The sequence below is a fragment of the Schistocerca cancellata genome, chromosome 1 (assembly GCF_023864275.1).
Source record: "Schistocerca cancellata isolate TAMUIC-IGC-003103 chromosome 1, iqSchCanc2.1, whole genome shotgun sequence".
In the NCBI taxonomy this organism is placed as follows: domain Eukaryota; kingdom Metazoa; phylum Arthropoda; class Insecta; order Orthoptera; family Acrididae; genus Schistocerca; species Schistocerca cancellata.
The window spans coordinates 902,306,682-902,325,129 of record NC_064626.1 but is presented as its reverse complement, the minus strand read 5'-3'; the positions used below and the strand labels follow the sequence as shown (position 1 = coordinate 902,325,129).

Below are 18,448 nucleotides of genomic sequence, written 5' to 3'. Positions count from 1 at the left end.
GTAGCTGGCTTGCATATGGACCCTGGACACCCAGGAGGAAGACCAACAGCACTAAAAAGCCAGGCAGCGGCCAATCAAATACAACCCAGGAGACTTGGGCTGGATTTTTACGCTTGTGTGGAAAGCAGGTCTCTAAGAAAAGTTACTAAAGTACTACTCTAGGTTGTGTCATACCATTCATCACTTGTAGAACACCACATATGACTTTGAGAATTATGACCTTTCCATCAAGAAGACAAAAGCACGTATATCAGTCATGTCCTCCATTTGAAACTCTATTGCAATCCAGAGGAACAGATCGACAATGGGAGGGTCAAGGAAACTGATGACCCACTCAATGATCATGTAGTTTCAAAGGGGCTCCATGTAGCTTCAGACGGGCTACCTTTGATGCTTATCAGAGTAAAGAGGATGTAACAACATAACCAGAATGCATAGATCTGTCAGCACTGCCTTCACCAAGCGAGCTGTAGTCAGTACTTCTGAAACAGTGGGTCACTATTTTTGCAGGTGAGGCAGCAATGCTGCAAGCTGTTGTGCATACAGAGCAGCGTAATGACTAGTGTTGCTGGCTGGCATGCTGCGGAATCCCAGTTGTAATATCTCTTTATATTCGATGAATTATTCTGATACAATTCTACCCTTGAATGACGTTTACAAATTTTCTATCTTCATACTCGCAGAATCCATGCGAAAAGTAGTTCATACAATAGCTATGCCATGAGCGCATAAGTATTCTTTGTAGTACTCTCTCTGGTGGTTGTTAGAAAAGAAAAGAAAGGGGGGTTCCGAGATGGTCTTCGTGCCGATTAGCATGAGTTTGGTTTGGAAGAACTGTAATTTGATTATTGAGATTTATCACAGAAGATAACTGATACGAACTGTACGATTAAAAAGGAAATATATATATATTGCTCCTTCAAAAAAGGGTGTGTATGTGACATTTGGGAATTAATGATATTTATCGATATATTGCGTAGTTGTTAATCAGAAGGGACTTCCGAAAGACTGGATACGAACCTGCATTTAATAATCCAAGAGCTCCATTACTTCTTCAGAAGGTTAAACTTCATCAAAGCCAAATATCCGCTTGATCTGAGGTTTCCCGACTGATTATACAACGCTCCCAAAATTACGAGGCATTTTATTTGTACAGATTAGCAGACTGCCGCAAAGCACGAACCTGCAGAGAAGAAGAATCATCGCCTGATTTCATTCTAACAAGTAAAATTTCAGAATCATTTTGGAGTGACTGAGCTATGACTGTGTTTCCTATCATGAATGATTGATTGCTCGAACGAATTGAGAGCTACAGAATTACGTAGATAGGAGAAAAAATTACAGTGGCGACCGTGACAGGACTCTCTTGGATTGTTATATAATATATGTATTTTTTGTTTCATGAAACCCAACGAGAACGAGACGTAACTAATCTGAAGAGAGATTCGGTGCCCATAGTAAAAGATTGCTGATACCAAGAAACGATTTCAACTATTGGACAACACCGAGACTACAGAACAAGGCCAGAGAAATCTAATTTTTTTATCTTGTAGATAAAATAGTTTGAAATCAATTTAGAAAGAACTTTTTTCCGGATAGTAGTTAGATTGTAGAACTGTATATTGTGTGATTTTCGTATCTGGACATTGAACTTTATACCATCTGTGAAGTAATTTGAAAGTTAAGTGTGTCTACGACAGTAAATTTAAAATTGTATTTAGTGACTAGAACCTGATATTGACAGCTATTTAATGGTATTGACTAGAGCGGCATTTAAAATGTCATTGAATCAGCAACGAGACGTGCAACAGCCTTCAGCTGTTTGCGCAGAAGCAGAGCCCAAGGATAGCAACTCTGAGACTGTTGTGGCTAGCGGTAGCAATATAAATAATCCCGCTGGTTCAGAATACATTCATACAACAGCTGATCAGACTGTTGTTGACACATTAGTTGTTATTATGCAACAGTTGTCTCTATTAGCCGAAGGTCAAGCGGAGGTAAAACGAGACTTATCCGTTATACAAAATGAACTCCAAAATCAATTAGCCGAAAATCAAACACAATTACAAAATCAGTTAAGAGCAACCTTTACCGAATTAGATCAGAGATTAAATACCCAGACACAGGAAATAAAAGAACAGGCAGTAAGGACCGAACAGAATCTTATTGCTCAAATTGAGCAAGTCCGCCAACAATGCCAAGAAAACAATAGTAAATTAAAAGCGGAACTAACTGAATATGTATCCGTCAAAATTGACACGATACAAAAACAAGTAGAACTGTTTCCTCAAGTAATACGAGCTCAAGAGGACATACAGTGTTCCGTAGCTGTGATACCAGAAATTATAGAATCCCAAGATAATCTAAAGAAGCAATTTGACGAAGTGAAGGAAAAACAGGAGACAGTGGAACATAGAACGAATGTACTTGCGGGAAAGTTTTCAGAAATGACATTAGAGCGGCAAAATTTTCCTTCACACAGAAGAAACTGTGAAAGTAGCTTTACAGTCAATTTCGGAGAGTTCCGAGGAGAAATTTTTCAACAAAGGGTTAAAGGAAGTTCGTGAACAACTTGGCGAAGAATTCTCGCGTTGGAAAGAAAATATCGAAAGATCACTAAATCTCTCGCAGCAGGATTTAGAAACACCGAGAAGTAGGAAACAAAACTCTCAATCTGTGCGTGACCTTCCGTCCACGTCAAGATCCGATGTAGACAGAACTGGAACGTCACAAGTTAGATTCGATATAACGAAGAGCCACAGGGAAAAGTACGAACAGGATGATTTTTGGAATCGTAGTACCGTTGAGGAAAATATGATTAAACAGAGACAGTTTCAAATCTTTAACCCTGACAAAAAGAATGTTCATCCTGTAGTTTTTATTCGAAGTTTCAGAGGTCTATTTCCACGATCTTGGACAGAATGGCAAAAGATTAGTTTTGTATCTGGATATATACAAGGATCAGGAGCATTGTGGGCATCCGAACAAACATCTTCCTGTAAATGTTACAAAGAATTTGAGCAGGCTTTTCTAGCAAAATATTGGTCTGCTGGAATACAAGAAAGACTCAGGCAGGAAGTATTATATCCTGAGCCTTTCTCATTTTCTAGAGGATCTCTAAAGAGATATTTTGAGAAATACATTAATAAATCTTTGTATTGGGATGTACCGATTCCTTTGCCGGATATACTTAGAATACTCAAGTCCAGACTACCCACCAGTATAAGGAATCAGCTGTTATATATAAATGATAAGGATATAGACTCATTTATGACTATGCTTGATCATATTGATATAATTGAGGAGGACAATAAAAGGGCAAGAGAAATGTCATATCAAAGAAGAGTAGTAGAAGCGAATCCGAGCTGCAACTCAAATGGGAATGGCAGTAATGTTAGCAGTAACAATAATCATAACCAACTACACTCTCCGAGGAGACTTAGAAATGGACAAAATGCAAACAATAATTATTACCATAATGGAAACTTTAATAATGGTGCAGCGAGGGGCTATTTTAGGAACAATAGGAATTTTAATCGATATAATCCAATGTATGGCAACACAGGACAGTTCTACCAACACCAGCAGAACAACAACAATAATTACACGAATCAAGCAAGACAATATAGACCGAATTCACCACAACAACCGATAATCACTGAAGTAGCTGAAGAGACAAATACCAATCGGACTAGCAATCAGTCAAACTAAACATGACCGCATCGTGCCCCGGAGGAGCGGTCAGGGGATCTGTTAGGGGCGAAACAGTAAAATTACAATTGTTAAGATATAATGATGGTGAGCTGTTGACTGAAGAGTTAACAAAGGATTTAATAACGTGTCATAATGACAGATCGAGTGTTCCGGTATCGGAAGTATTTGTTGAAATAGAGGAAGTTCCAACGAATGTGATATTAGACACCGCCGCTTCCGCCAATGTCATCTCAGGCGCTCTTTTTCGGAGAATTATTAGGAAGAAGAAGGTACCAATTTTGCCAGTACAGAACTGCAAAATCATCGGAGCTCTTGGAGCACGCTCTCCCAATGTCAAAATACAAACACAATTAGAGATGAAAATGGGAAATGTAGCAATAAAATGCACGTTCCTTGTAGTGGAGAAGTTATTAGTGGACTGTATTCTTGGTATTGGGAGTATGCAGGAGTACGATTGCCAGATTAATTTTTTGGAAGGTATAGTTAAATTTATATCAAATGGAGAAGAGATAGCACTGGATTTAAATAGAAAGGAAACGGTGCATGAGAAATATTGTCGCGGTGCCATAATTCAATTAACTGACACTACAAACGGTCGTTGGAAGGAGCTTTCAAAGGATTTGAAACAACAGGAGGACTTTAACCAAACAACAATGATAAAAGCTAGTGATTCAAATCAGCTTACTGGAGAACAAAGGCAGCAGCTTCATTATTTGTTAGAGGCATATGAGGAGATTTTTGATGAGAAACCAGGAATTATTAAAGGGTATATTTGTCACCTACAAGTGAAGCCACATCAGAATTACTATTACACGCACTATCCGATCCCCTGGCGTTTAAAACAATCTGTTCATACGGAGATAAATAGAATGTTAGAATGGAACTTGGTTGAGCCATCAACTAATCCATATTGTTCTCTGCTCTAAGTCGTTCCAAAACCTGGAGGCAACGTAAGAAAAGTATGAAGACCAGAATTTAAAATGGGAGGAAAAGATTCGACTCACACTTGTCAATTTAACAAAAAAGGCAATACAACGGAAATTGACATACGATAAACGGATTCACCGGATTCAGACGTTTCATCTTGGAGAAAAGGTTTTATTGAGGCGACACATCCATTCCTCGAAACTGATGAAGAACAGAAAGAAATTGAATCTTATTTATACTGGACCATATGTTATTGTAAATATACCAAATCCTGGATCATACTTGTTGGCATATCCCGAATAGAAAAGAATAAAGGGATTATTCCCGCATAATGATATTAAGAAATTTTTTGAAGGATCGTAGATCTGTGATACCAAATATGGAGAAGAATTTAGAGTGGAATTTGACTATGAGTCGAATGTGTATATAAATATCAAGAAGTTTATGTTGTCTAGAGGTTAAGAGACAGTGAGATTACTCCTGCGATAGTTTAGCACAAAAATTTTAAGATAGGTAGAAGAATTTGTTAATTACTAGTGTTTGTAAGTGTGGACTATGAGCAGAAGCCACAGTGATATACAATGAAAGTGCATCTACATTTCCTCAAGACACGGCACTTATGTGAGAATTGCGTGTGAAACTTGAACAGTGTGGGATATGTAGGTAAATACGCTGTGTGTATGATGTGCGCTGTTCGCGCAAGATACCAAATGAACTGTGAAATGAAGCAACAGTCGATAATGTCACTGTTGCAAACAATTGAAGAAACTCTCTGGTTGCGCGAAAGAAAATTATTATAATTTTTAGATTTTTCATTATGCCTTCTTTACCAGGAGAATTAATTTAAGAATTTTAATTAACATTTTAAGAATAGCAGTTTGTGTGTTTCATATTATGGACATAATTGTTGAAATATATTTCCATAAATGTTCATGAGAGGATGAAGAAGATTCTGTGAGTGGATGATTTGTTAAATGAACATACGTCATCATTAATAATATTTATTTGCAAGTGGATCTATAAATCAATTAATTATAAGAATAATGAAAATTTTTCAAATTATTCCTTTTGTGGAGTCAGTGTCATATGCCTATGTTTAAAATTTTTCATCAGGTGTAAACTTAAATTTTATCCATAATTTCGTAATTGAAAGCAAACCTTGGACAGATTCAATGCTCTACTTCCACCTGCACTAAAGATCTAAAAACTTTTTTGAGAGGAATACATTCGATATGAGCTACAACAAAATTTAAATGCCCACAGTCTATTTGGCAATATTTTTGACAATCAGCAGTTGTAATTGGTATTGAGGACTACAAAAAAATTCGCAATTGTCAGGACTGATTGATGTTCCACGCTAGTACAGATGGAAGAATATAAGAATCCACTCAGATTTTGAGTTCAACGATGAAATATGGACTTCGTTGCCTTAATCCACTCTCTTCCAGTGGTTTATTCAGTCAGAACCTTTTCTTATTCCACTTTAAACCTGTTTCATGTTCCTGAGATCATCTTCCTGTTTCTACAGCACATTACCAGCTTCTATCCTGTACCATAAGCCATCGCCTGTCCTCCGTGCCGCCTCCACCAGACGCTGTACGTCGCCTACCCGGTGTCCGTACCCAGTGTTCCTGTTCCATCGACTTCACAACGAGATCGCCGGCTACATCGTCGAAAGAATAATTTTGAAAAATTTTTTTTAGCAATATTGTAAACTTTTTTTTGGCTATGAGGCACTTTTCCTTCGATCTAATCTATGGAGCTTCTATATATTTCAAAATTACTGGATTTAGGCTTTCCTATCTTCTTTAATACCTGAGCTGGGGTCTATTCTTCCGGGTTTTCCTGTGAAGGCCAGTTCCCAAATGGGTAGACCTTTTTCGTAATTACACCAATCTACATCTTCCCTGGTTATGTGCAGTGAGGAATGGAAATAGGTCAGGAATTATCGAACAAGTTAGAACTTTCAAAAAAATGAGTCTTGTGGGTATTACAGAAAGAGGTGCAAAGATAAGAGCTTCTATGGTGCCTTAACAACATTTGCATGAGAAATGAGATACTAAATATGTGAACAATTAGTGTGGCTTTCTTTACTCTCAGTAACATAAAAGATCACCAAATCGTCTTCTTAAAAGAACTTGTACAAGAAGTTGAGCATAAACTGGGGGAATTCCATGGATGTTTCCCTAACCTTTTGAAACTGAAAAAGGAGTTCATCAATTGGCTAGGACCTAACTACCTTGGTTTTGTAAGCATTTTTGCATCACAATCAGAATGCCAATTAATAGTTTAGCTGACAGTAACAGCAAAAATTTTGTGTCTATCTACAAAAATATTGTTGTATTTTATGATATAACTGTCAGTAACTTTGGAAAGGAAGCCCGCTATGGAAATTAATCAGAAGAGTGCACAGAAAATGTTAAATATAAAAATTTTAGTAGGAATAAGGCAAAATAATTACATTGAAATTATAAAGAACTGTTGTGTCCTTTGCTTACTGTAATAGAATAGCCTACTGTCTGAACTGGCACCTGCAGATAACACATTAAATCTGTTTGAATTTGTAAATCTTGTATCATTAGTGATCAGTTGTGTTTTGTGCCTAGAGCTTTGCCTTGGTTCTCTGCTTGGTTGTGTTCTTGGTTTGTAACAATTCAGCCATTTTTGCCTTTTTATTAATCCCATATTTTTATTTCTAAGGCTGTCAGTCTCTCTTTTTATGGCAATGAGTATAAATTGTAAACCTGGAATGTATTCAGTCAGCTTTGAAAATTGACTGTCGGAGTTAACACGAACTTCCTTTTGAATTACACCAGGGACATTAATTGTGGTAGTAATATAATGCATGTTTGTACTGACTGTCCTCTTCAGAGAGTACACTTAGTTTCCTTTGGTTACCGACAGAAGTACTGAAGACCACTGACTTTGCTTGTAGGGAGCAAAGCTGTACATGATGTGAAGGCACTTAATAAGTAAATAAATAAAATCCTGTGGCTGTTATTTGGTGCAGAGCAAGGCAGAGAGCTAAAACTATAGCCTTTTTCAGTTCTGTAGAATTATTAAAATGGCCAGTTAGGTGCAGTACTAAAGGGCTCCATTGAACATGGCAATCATAAATTTCATTGTGGAAGCAGCTCTTTGGGTATGAAAGGAGTCGTAATGACTATTTTGTGATGTTCAAACTACAGTCAAAAAATGGCTCTGAGCACTATGGGACTTAACTTCTGAGGTCATCAGTCCCCTAGAACTTAGAACTACTTAAACCTAACTAACCTAAGGACATCACACACATCCATGCCCAAGGCAGGATTTGAACCTGTGACCTTAGCGGTCGCGCAGTTCCAGACTATAGCACCTAGAACCTCTCGGCCACCCCGGCCGGCCAAAACTACAGTAGAGTCCAATCTGAAGACAGGGTCATCAATGGAAAGTACGTGTATTACTGACACCAGTGTACAGCCAGAACAGAGCTGACGTCATGGGCAAAGAGTGCAACTATATATACAAACAGCAGAATTCCAGAATGCTGGTATTCACACAGACATCAAATTGTCCAGAATATATTAACATAAGATATTTCAAGAACCTTCCAGGATTGATTAACACTAAATAACAAGTAAATGCTGGTGATAGGGTTTGAACTGTATAATTTTTTCTCCTATCTACGTAATTCTGTAGCTCTCAATTCGTTCGAGCAATCAATCATTCATGATAGGAAACACAGTCATAGCTCAGTCACTCCAAAATGATTCTGAAATTTTACTTGTTAGAATGAAATCAGGCGATGATTCTTCTTCTCTGCAGGCTCGTGCTTTGCGGCAGTCTGCTAATCTGTACAAATAAAATGCCTCGTAATTTGCAGTTTGCAGTTTGAATGTATTAGGTTTGATATACACCCCAATTTTTTTCTCTTCCTATCTTCTTATTTATGTGTTTGTTACTTTTGTAAGCAGTTCAATGATTATTCAGTGCATGTTCTATGTATTCCAGCATATGTGCTCCTCTCTCTTTTTGACCTCTGAAGTTTCTTTGTGACCTGTACCAACAGTTTTCTTGTATTCTGAGTTTCTACTGTTAAGAGAAACAGGTCAGAATTTTATCACTGAAACACACAGATTAGGGCCTATACTTATCTCCATTTTCAACTGACATTCATTATTTACGCACCGTTTCTTTAGGAAACTGTAGAGTAACATGGTCCATTTGGTCCTCTACCAGTTTGACTTACACCTCTTGATGAATCTGTCTTGTTCATGTCAACATGTTTACGATCCATCAGGATAATTTCTTCTGTAGTACTTCAGCCTTCTTAATATCAATTTCATATGCTGTACCCCATACTGAACAACTATGTAAGACTAAGGATAAGAATGTGGATTTGTATAAGCATTGTTTACTTTGAGAGTTTAAATTCATATTGATGAAAACCAGAAGGAGGCTTTGTATCAGTGTGATGCATGTTGTAGTACAGATTCTTGTCTACTATGATACCTAGGTATTCAAACTTACCAACCCAGTAAATTTTACGACATTCTAGCCTTTTTCTTGTGGATTCATCCACGAACGAACATTCAACACAATACGTTGTCCTCCCTCCCTCCACCCCCTACTCCCATCTCCTCCTGCCTCCCTCTCCCTACATTGAATCCTCCCCATGTCACCCTATTCATCTCTTCCTTCTAACCTCTCGCCATCAATCTCCTCCTCCCCACACCCCTTATCCATGTCCTTCTCCTCCTCCTATTCCCTCTCCATCGCCTCCTTCCCCTCTAACCCTATCCACTTCCTCCTGCCCCCCTCCCTTCCTTCCCTGTATATCCTCACATCTATCCATTTTAAACTTCCCCCAGCTGTGCCCATCCGCACATACAGACCCTGAAAAACAGGCCAATAAAGCAGGCTGATACTAATGCCGCAACACACCTGCTGTGCCTGACAGCCTGCTTATCAGGAGCTTGAAAAACATTTCTTGCCCCTGTCGATAAGGCAGGCTGATACTCTTCCAGCACAACACAGCTGTCATGCCGGGCAGCCTACAGTGAGGGGCTGAGAAAACATGTTTGCCCACGCCCTATATGGAGGGTTTGATTGAAACTCTCTCCTCACTGTAACTAATGTCAACCTATTCTTTCTGCATGCATACACAGATATCCACTCACTCTTTCAAAACTAATGCACTGAAGAGCTAACTTATCAATTACGCATAGCAGGTTAGTTACAAATATCTGACTATTTTATACAATTTTAGAAGTAAAGCAAAATGAGCCCTTCATTACAACTGACTGGAACAGGACGATTACTGTAGCTTTTTCAACAGTCAATGGCCATCCCCTTAGAGGTAACACATTATCTTAAATTACTATGCTAAGTGGTAACAATATTATGAGAAGGAAAGTTGTCGCTCAGCATCTCCACTATATGGTGAGTGGCAACTTTCCTTCTCATAATATTGTTACATTTCATCCTGGATTACCCATTGTCTGATTTATGCTAACTGGTAGACACTCAGTCTGACACATAGAACGCAGAAAAAACATTGTGAATTTGGTGTAGTAAGATTACAAATAATTTTCAATATTGTACCTCTGAAATCTATAGGTAACACCTGGTTTCAAAATGATTGATGTGAATAACAACAGTAGTGATAAACTTACAAAGTGATTTCTGATATTCAAAGGGGGCTGGTTCAAATCCATTAAGTTAGTTATTCAAATAACCAGTCTGATTTTGTGAACAATGAAGAGTAATAAAAAACAGCATTTACAAAAGCAAAATACAACAACCCTAATCTTGCAGTAGTTTATCTATGCTATTTTTTCCTTTCCCTTTTTTAATTGTTCAGATTAATAGATTCTTACCTGTGGTGACACATTTTGTGAATGAGAAGCACCAGGTTGCTCAGATCCTGAGGGATATACTTTAAGGTCCAAGCTTGGTAGTGATCCATGTCTACTAAGAGAGAAAGTAGGAAATTCCAAGCTGCTTACAGAATGTGTGTCATATAAAATATCCTTGGTTACTGCAGATGGCTGATTGTCAGAAGGGAATTCTTTGCTCACACAACTGCTTGTCTCTCCAGAACGAACATCAGTACCAACAAAGTCACCAAATTCATCTTCTACTGCTTCACTGCACAAAATATCTGTTCTGGTAGGTTCATCAAACACAGATAGCGATGCTCCCTTTGATGGACTGTCTTTGCTATTGATAATGTTGAAGTTATTGCCCAGCTGGAAGCAATCAGGAAATGATTTGTCATTAGTATCGCACTGTTTTCCATCGATCTTGAGATCACTGCTCACACTTAACACTTTCTCTTCTGCAGTACTGCAATTGGTATTTAAACTTAAGTTTTTAAGTGGTGAAAAAATATCTATTTCACTGAGGCCAGAGCTTGAACACTTCACTGAAACTGGAGTATCCACAAGGTGCAATTCCTCTGTACTGCATGGTGCAGTATGCAGAGAATTAAAAATGTTATCCATAGCACCACTAGCAGATTTAGTTTGAACAGCAGAAGCAGCTTTAGGAACTGTGTGATCTGAACTGTGAAAAGCTGTCCAATCCACTGGAAACTCTGCAGTCTGAGAAGCATTAAATACAGATGGAGGAGTAAGTGGTACTTTGTTTACTCCACTACTATCTCTTGAAGAAATGGCAGCAAAAGGGTCATCACTTGACACTTCTGCTGTAACAAAGTCTCCAAAATCATCAGCCAAGTCCAGGCTGCCAGTGTTATTTAAAAGTGGTGACTCTCTTTCTACTGTTGATAGTTCTCGGAGTGCACTGTATTTATCTTCTTCAACTGCCATCAGTTCACTCACATTATTAACTCTTTTAGCTATATCCTTAACAGAATGTTCCTCATGTTGCATATTTTGATGAACTACTGGCTTCTCCAAATCTTGTTTTGTATGGTGGGTGTTAACAACACTGTAATTTGGTGATGTAGTATTAGTACCTGAAGCAGAGGTAACAAGCTCGTTTGATCTGTCTTTTAATACTTCATTTGAACTTTCCAGTCTGCTAATCACAGAAGTTAATTTTTTGCCTGCTCTTATAGCACTTTCTTTCAGCACATATGTACCACTTGGAGAAGTGGCTGAAGTAGTGCCTGAAGACATATCCTCCACATTATTTTCTGCCAGAGAAGTTTCAGCCTGTTGGAAATCAGTAAATTCATCTTCTGCTGCTGGAGACACAGAATTTATGGGAAGCTGGTTGTTTTTGTGACTATGATGGTGGTGGTGATGGTGATGTTTATGTCGCATTTTGCTTTGTTTTGGAGCGCCAAGAGAATGATTGGCAAGTCTGCTACCAATACCTCGTGAATGACTTGTATTTCCAACTATGATCACATTTGGACATTTGTGAGTTATGCTTTCTGTATTAAGGCTATGGTTCTTCTGGACTGAACTGTCACTGGGAGGTGAATTATATCTCAACTTATCTGAGTTGTTTGCATCAGGATTAACAACTCTTTCAGTTACAGATGTTCCCACAGTAAAACTCTGGAAATCAGTGAAGTCATCAACAGAGTCTTCAATTCCAGTTTTTGTCTCCTTTGCAATACAGCCTGGCGATGAATTATCATGCTCAGAATTTAATTTCAAATTCAGTTCTTCTCTTTTCATTTTGCTATGGGAACCAGGTAACTGCAAATCCACTGCAACCGTTGATTGGCGCACAACACCAACATTCAGGTTAGGAACAGGTGCCTGAGGTATGAGATTCAATACACCAAGACTGCTGAACGGGCACCCATTCTGTGAAGAAAAATGACTATGAGTAAATATTCTTATTAAATTCATGAAAAAATGTATTTATATGTTGTCAAAATTTCATTGAAAACAAGAGTTGGCAACAAAGACAGAAAAAAAATAAAAAATAAAACACTCAATGGAAAAAGTCAGTATAGTTTCCATTTATTATAGTGATGGGAGATGTCTAGCCAACATACCACATACAGCAATGAAAGCTCAAAGTACAGCATCTTAAATGAATAATTGGTGAATATTTAGATTCAATATACGTAAATATGATTCCACTGCTTTTTATTAATATACACCTACTAAAAAGCCACACGTTAGATAATCTCATTTCTGTTCAGAACAGCAGTTTCCCATTCTATGAGGAAGAGCATATAAACCTAATTATGAAAAACAAAATTTCAAAATTCTTAATTTTTAAGGAGACACATACTCATCTTCTAACAGAGCTTGTGATGTGCAAATTATTCAATAAAAGACAGAAAATACTAGGGTCTAATGAGATGTATCATGGTATGATAAACAGTAGAAACCAACAAAGTCATCAGTGGTGATACCGTATCTTACGGACTATATGACTCTCCCTAATGATTAAGCAACCTTTAAAAAAAATACCATTTTTATTATTAGATTGCAAAACCAGACTAAAATGAAATTCTTAGTTTATAAAATCGAACTGACTATTAAAATCCCTGAAAATCATCATCTGAACTTTCTTCTTCTTCCTCTTCATCGTAATTGTTGTCCTCTACACAGATAAGATCCCCGCAGCTCATGTTTGCCGCATCAACGCACTGCTGCTACCAGTTGAATCCAATGTTGCTAGATAGAGATATATTTCCTGCAGCATTGAATATATGGCCATTTTTAAGACTCACAGAATTTTAAATCAAACACTGGACATTTTTATACTTGTTTTGAGTGTAAGATGCACCTGAATTCTGTAGGCAATTTTTTGAATAAGAAAGTGAGTCTTGTAGCCCACAAAATACGGTAACCATTAATGGTCTCCCTGCAATCCAGTTAGCAAAGTTCATTGCACATTTAAACCACAGTCTTTGATGGCCTATGTTCCAACTCACAGAGCCACTGTCTATTGCTCACAGTCCACCTCCAATTTTCATTCACCAATATCCCTCATCTACTTTCTAAACTTCACGGAATCTCTCTTACATACCTTGCTGAACTGGCATCCCAAGTAAAAAGATGATGATATACAACAGCCAAGTCATACCCTAAGGGTTAGAAGTTATAGGTAGTAGGTAGTAAGTAGTTGGTAGTAAGTAGTTAGTAGTTGTAGTAGTAGTAGTAGTAGTAGTAGTAGTAGCTTTATTCATCCACAGATCTCTTTTTACACGGTAACAGGACATGTCAAGATATTTACAAGTTTAGACCAATTTAAAATAAGCTAATGCCACACTTTTCACTCATATCTCATTATCACACACACACACACACACACACACACACACACACACACACACACACTGGTGATCTCTGGGCCATTTTCTGTATAACTTCCCATTTCCTATCCTGAAAAACTGAGTCAGCGTCCCTCTATAGTGAGTCAGATGTTGAGCTCAGAAAGAGGAAGAGGTGTGCGTAGCTTGAGGGTAAGTATTTCTAGAAAAGGAAAAAAACATTGTGTGAAGGTGTTATGAGGAATGTTGGATGCTTTATAATCATTATTATCTATTTTGTAACTTTTTTTTTTTTACCAAACCGCTACTCTGTTTTATAAGTAATTCTTCAATGTATAAAATGCTTTGCGTAACTGGTACTTTTTAGCTGCCTTTTTAGATAAGTGTATTTTTGCAGTTTCTTTAATCTCTTTTGGTAATTTATTGTACAGTTTTATTCCTTGGTAGAAAATGCTGTTTTGAGTTTTATGTTCATTTTTTCTTGTAAATGTAAGTTGAGTCTAGCTCTTGTTCCATGGTCATGGACAGGGCTGTTTGTGCAGTAATTACCAATGTTATTTTTGATGTGTACAACTCACTGGTAAATGTATTCACATGGAGCAGTTACAAACCCCAATGTTTTGAACAGATCTTTAGAATAAGCTCAACTACTATTTTTGGTTATTATTCTTATGGCTCTTCTCTGGAGTTTGAAAATTTTGTTCATAATTTGTGCATTTGTTTCCCAAAAAGAGAATGCCATAGCTAAGAATAGAGTGTACATATGAATAGTATGTAACTAAAAGACACTGCATGTTACACACTGATGACAGTATTCCAAGGGCATAACATGCTGATTACACTCTGTCTGCAAGTACCTTTGCGTGTTCACACCACTTCAACTGAGAACAATATTCATTCCTAGAAATTTTGAATTTGTTACACAGTCTATAGAGGTGCCATCTAAATTTAATTTAACATTGTCATTCTCCCTCTTCAAACTGAAATTCATGGCATTAGTTTTCTTTATGTTCAATGTCACTTTATTGCTTATTGACCAATCGTAAACTTCCTCGAGAGTTTCATTTGCTTTCTCTGCGAGGAGTTCTCTTGTTTTCTCAGTGACTGTAACATTTCTGTCATCAGCAAAGAGAATTTTTTCACCATGATTAACACTATTGGGAAAGTCACTGATGTATATCAGAAGTAGTATTGGTCCTAATATGCTACCTTGCAGAACCCCTATATTAATGTATTTTGGTTCTGATAAGTGTTTTACTAAATGTTTAGATCTATTTGAAGTATGTGTTGTCCTTAGTCTTTGTACCATATCTACTAGGTATGATCGAAACCAGTCATTGGCTACCCACCTTATTCCCAATGCTTCTAATTTATGTAATAGAATCTTGTGGTTGACTGTATCAAAGGCCTTAAAAAGATCCAAAAATATGCCTGTGACACACTGATCTCTATCAAGAGCATCAACTACAACTTCTGTGAATTCTACTATGGCTGACTCCATATTTTTGCCACTTCGGAAACCAAACTGTGATTCACTTAAAAGATTGTATTTATTCAAGTAATTCATTAATCTGTCTTTCATAATTGCTTTTATTATTTTTGAGAATGGTAACAGCAGGGAAATGAGCCAGTAATTTTTGTCTTCTGCATTACCTTTCTTAAGCAAAGGTACAACTCTTGCCTGTTTTAACTGCTCTGGGAATGTCCCTGATGTGAAGGATTCATTCATTATATATGTTAAAGGGCCTTGTATAATATCTATGCATTGTTTCAGTGCACACACTGGTACTTCATCTAAGCCTACTGACTTTTTATTTTCTAGTTTTTGAACAGTTTTATTGACTTCATTCTCTGTGGTTGGAAGTAACATCATTGTATTTAGTGCAACATTATTTACCGGCGTTATATTTGTTTTGGGGAATATTTACTGTAACTTCTCTGCAATACCTGAAAAATGCTCATTTACATAGTTTGCTAAGTGTTGTGGATCATTTATTACCTTAGCCCCCTCCCTTAGCAGTATGTTATTCTGCATTTGTTTGCTTCTCCCCGTTTCCTTTTTTATAACATCCCAGACTGCTTTGCATGTTTTCATGGAGGATTTTTAAGTCTGTGAAATCCCCCTGGTTACTCTTTCCAATGGTTTGTTTTGATACATGTGATATTTGAGGTGTTAAAATCTATCTTTTGAGTGATTGTTTCATTATTTTTTAAACTGCTGGAGATTCTCTTTAGGCAGGGGAACCTGTTGTCTGGAATTATCCAAAAAAGATACCTACTTTTCCAACCCATGACAACAGGTATTTGACCATGTGTGGCCCAAGATCTGCTACGTAAACTTTCATGAATCAGCTGTACCAATCTTCCCTTCCCAGTCCTGTTTCTGAAATGAATCTCTCACTCTCCCACAGAGTTTACCAGTAACAAAACATTATGATTAAAACTGTGTACTAGACCTTTGATGAAACCCCAACTTCTGGCTTTCACAAGCATTTTATTCTTACTGAGATACCCACTTAGGTACCATAGGCGCAACTTTTCCACACCTCAAATGGACCACTAGTCTAGTTCGACAAAACAAATGATTGATTTACTTTCTCTTTCACTGCATGCTGGGCTGCTAACATGAAAGTTCTTTTCCCATTGTCCTAACCATCTACGGCACTCTTTTCATAACTCACCTCCCAAAAATCATGACACACTGGATTAATAAAAGATTTTTAGCACTGAACTGTGAACATGCTCTTTTTGTGGTTGATTTATATTCTTCACAGGAATTAGCAAATTTCTGGCCTATACAATGACTGCAGAAGCATTATGATGTTATTTACGGAACATTTAGTAAAGAGTGGCATGGTCATTTTAATGTGAGCTTCTGATTATTTTATTACATGTTGGTGAACTTGAAGGTGTTATGCAATTCCGGTACACCAAACAAAAAATTTAATAACAATAGTATGTTTTGAAATGAGGTCCTGGGAAGGGGCAAGATGTGGCATATGCTGACACTAAAGGTATTAATGTGAGGTGTTCATAGACAACTTTAAAATGTTATGTTGTGTTGGGGAGTGAACTAATCGAATTTACTTTAAACTTTGCTTCAAAAGGGACGGTGTATCCCAGAAGTGATGACTGGGTATAAGCTGAAGAGTACATGAAGACAGCAACACTTGGGAGAGAGGCTGTCTATGGTGTTAGAAATGTTTGAAACTCTTCCTTGTGTGAAGAATACTGAAGGTGTGGGTTTTTATTTAGTGGTGTGAAGTATGGATGTAGATAGTAAGGATCTCCTGGCAACAAGGGATACCAGAGAGGTCGTAAGAATCGTGAGCAATGCAAATAAAGATTAATATACTGTCTCCTCATTAAAAAAGTATTTGAGAAGTTGACTGGTCCTCCCCTTACTGCTTGGTGAGACAACTCCACAACCCCAAAAAAGCATGAAATTGTGGATAAATTAATACTGTTGAACGTTCACAATCTTCTGCTTTTCATTTAAACTGAGTTGACAAATGTCATGGGATACCTCCTAATATCTGTTGGACCTCCTTTCGCCTGGCAAGTGCAGCAACTTGACATGGGATAGACTAAACACATCGCTGGAAGTCCCTGGCAAAAATATTAGCCACAATGCCTCTATAACCATCCATAATTGTGAAAGCATTGCTGGTGCAGGATTGTGTGCACAAACTGACCTCTTGATTATGTCCCATAAACATTTGATGGGACACTTGCCAGTTGATCTGTGTGGCCAAATCATTCACTTGAATTTTCCAGAATGTTCTTCAAACTAATTGCAAACAATGGTGCCCCGTAACATGACATTGTTTGGGAACATGAAGTCCATGAATGGCTGCAAATGGCCTCCAAGTAGCCAAACTTAACGATTTCCAGTCAATGATCGGTTCAATTGAACCAGAGGACCTAGTCAATTCCATGTAAACACAGCCAACACCATTATGGAGCTACCACCAGCTTGCACAGTGCCTTGATGATAACTTAGGTCCACGGCTTTTGCGCCACAGTCAAACCCTACCATCAACTCTTAGCAACTGAAATCAAGACTCATCTGACCAGGCCTTGTTTCTCCAGCCGTACAGGGTTCAACTGATATGGTCACAAGCCCAGGAGAGGCACTGCAAGTGTTGTCATGCTGTTAGTGAAGGCACTCGAGTCTGCCGTCTGCCACCATAGCCCATTAACGCCAAAGTTTGCTGCACTGTTTTGACAGATATGTTCGTCACACATCCCACACTGATTTATGCAGTTATTTCACACAGTGTTGCTTGTCTGTTACCATTCACAACTCTATGCAAAAGCCGATGCTCTTGGCCGTTAATTTAAGGCCACTGGTCATTTGTTGTCCACGGTGTGAGGTAATGCCCGAAATCTGATATTCTCAGCACACACTCTTGACTCTGTGGATCTCAGAATATTGAATTCCCTAACAGTTTCCAATATAGAATGTAGCATGTGTCTAGCTCCAACTGCCATATCACGTTCCAAGTCTGGTAATTCCTGTTGTGTGGCCGTAATCATGTCTGAAACCCGTACACATGAATCACCTGAGCAAAAATGACTGCTCTGCCAACACACTGCCCTTTTATACCTGGTGTA

The 18,448-nt window shown here is 37.8% G+C and overlaps 1 protein-coding gene across 2 annotated transcripts in view; it reads right to left on the bottom strand.

Moving 5' to 3' along the window:
* Positions 1 to 18,448, bottom strand: part of LOC126190925 (synergin gamma-like) — a 174,148-nt gene that overhangs the window by 31,929 nt on the left and 123,771 nt on the right. For both annotated transcript variants that reach the window (XM_049931565.1, XM_049931574.1), the window contains exon 5: positions 10,500 to 12,407. In XM_049931565.1, the coding sequence (XP_049787522.1) occupies positions 10,500 to 12,407 (1,908 nt within the window). The remainder of the gene's footprint in view (positions 1 to 10,499; positions 12,408 to 18,448) is intronic.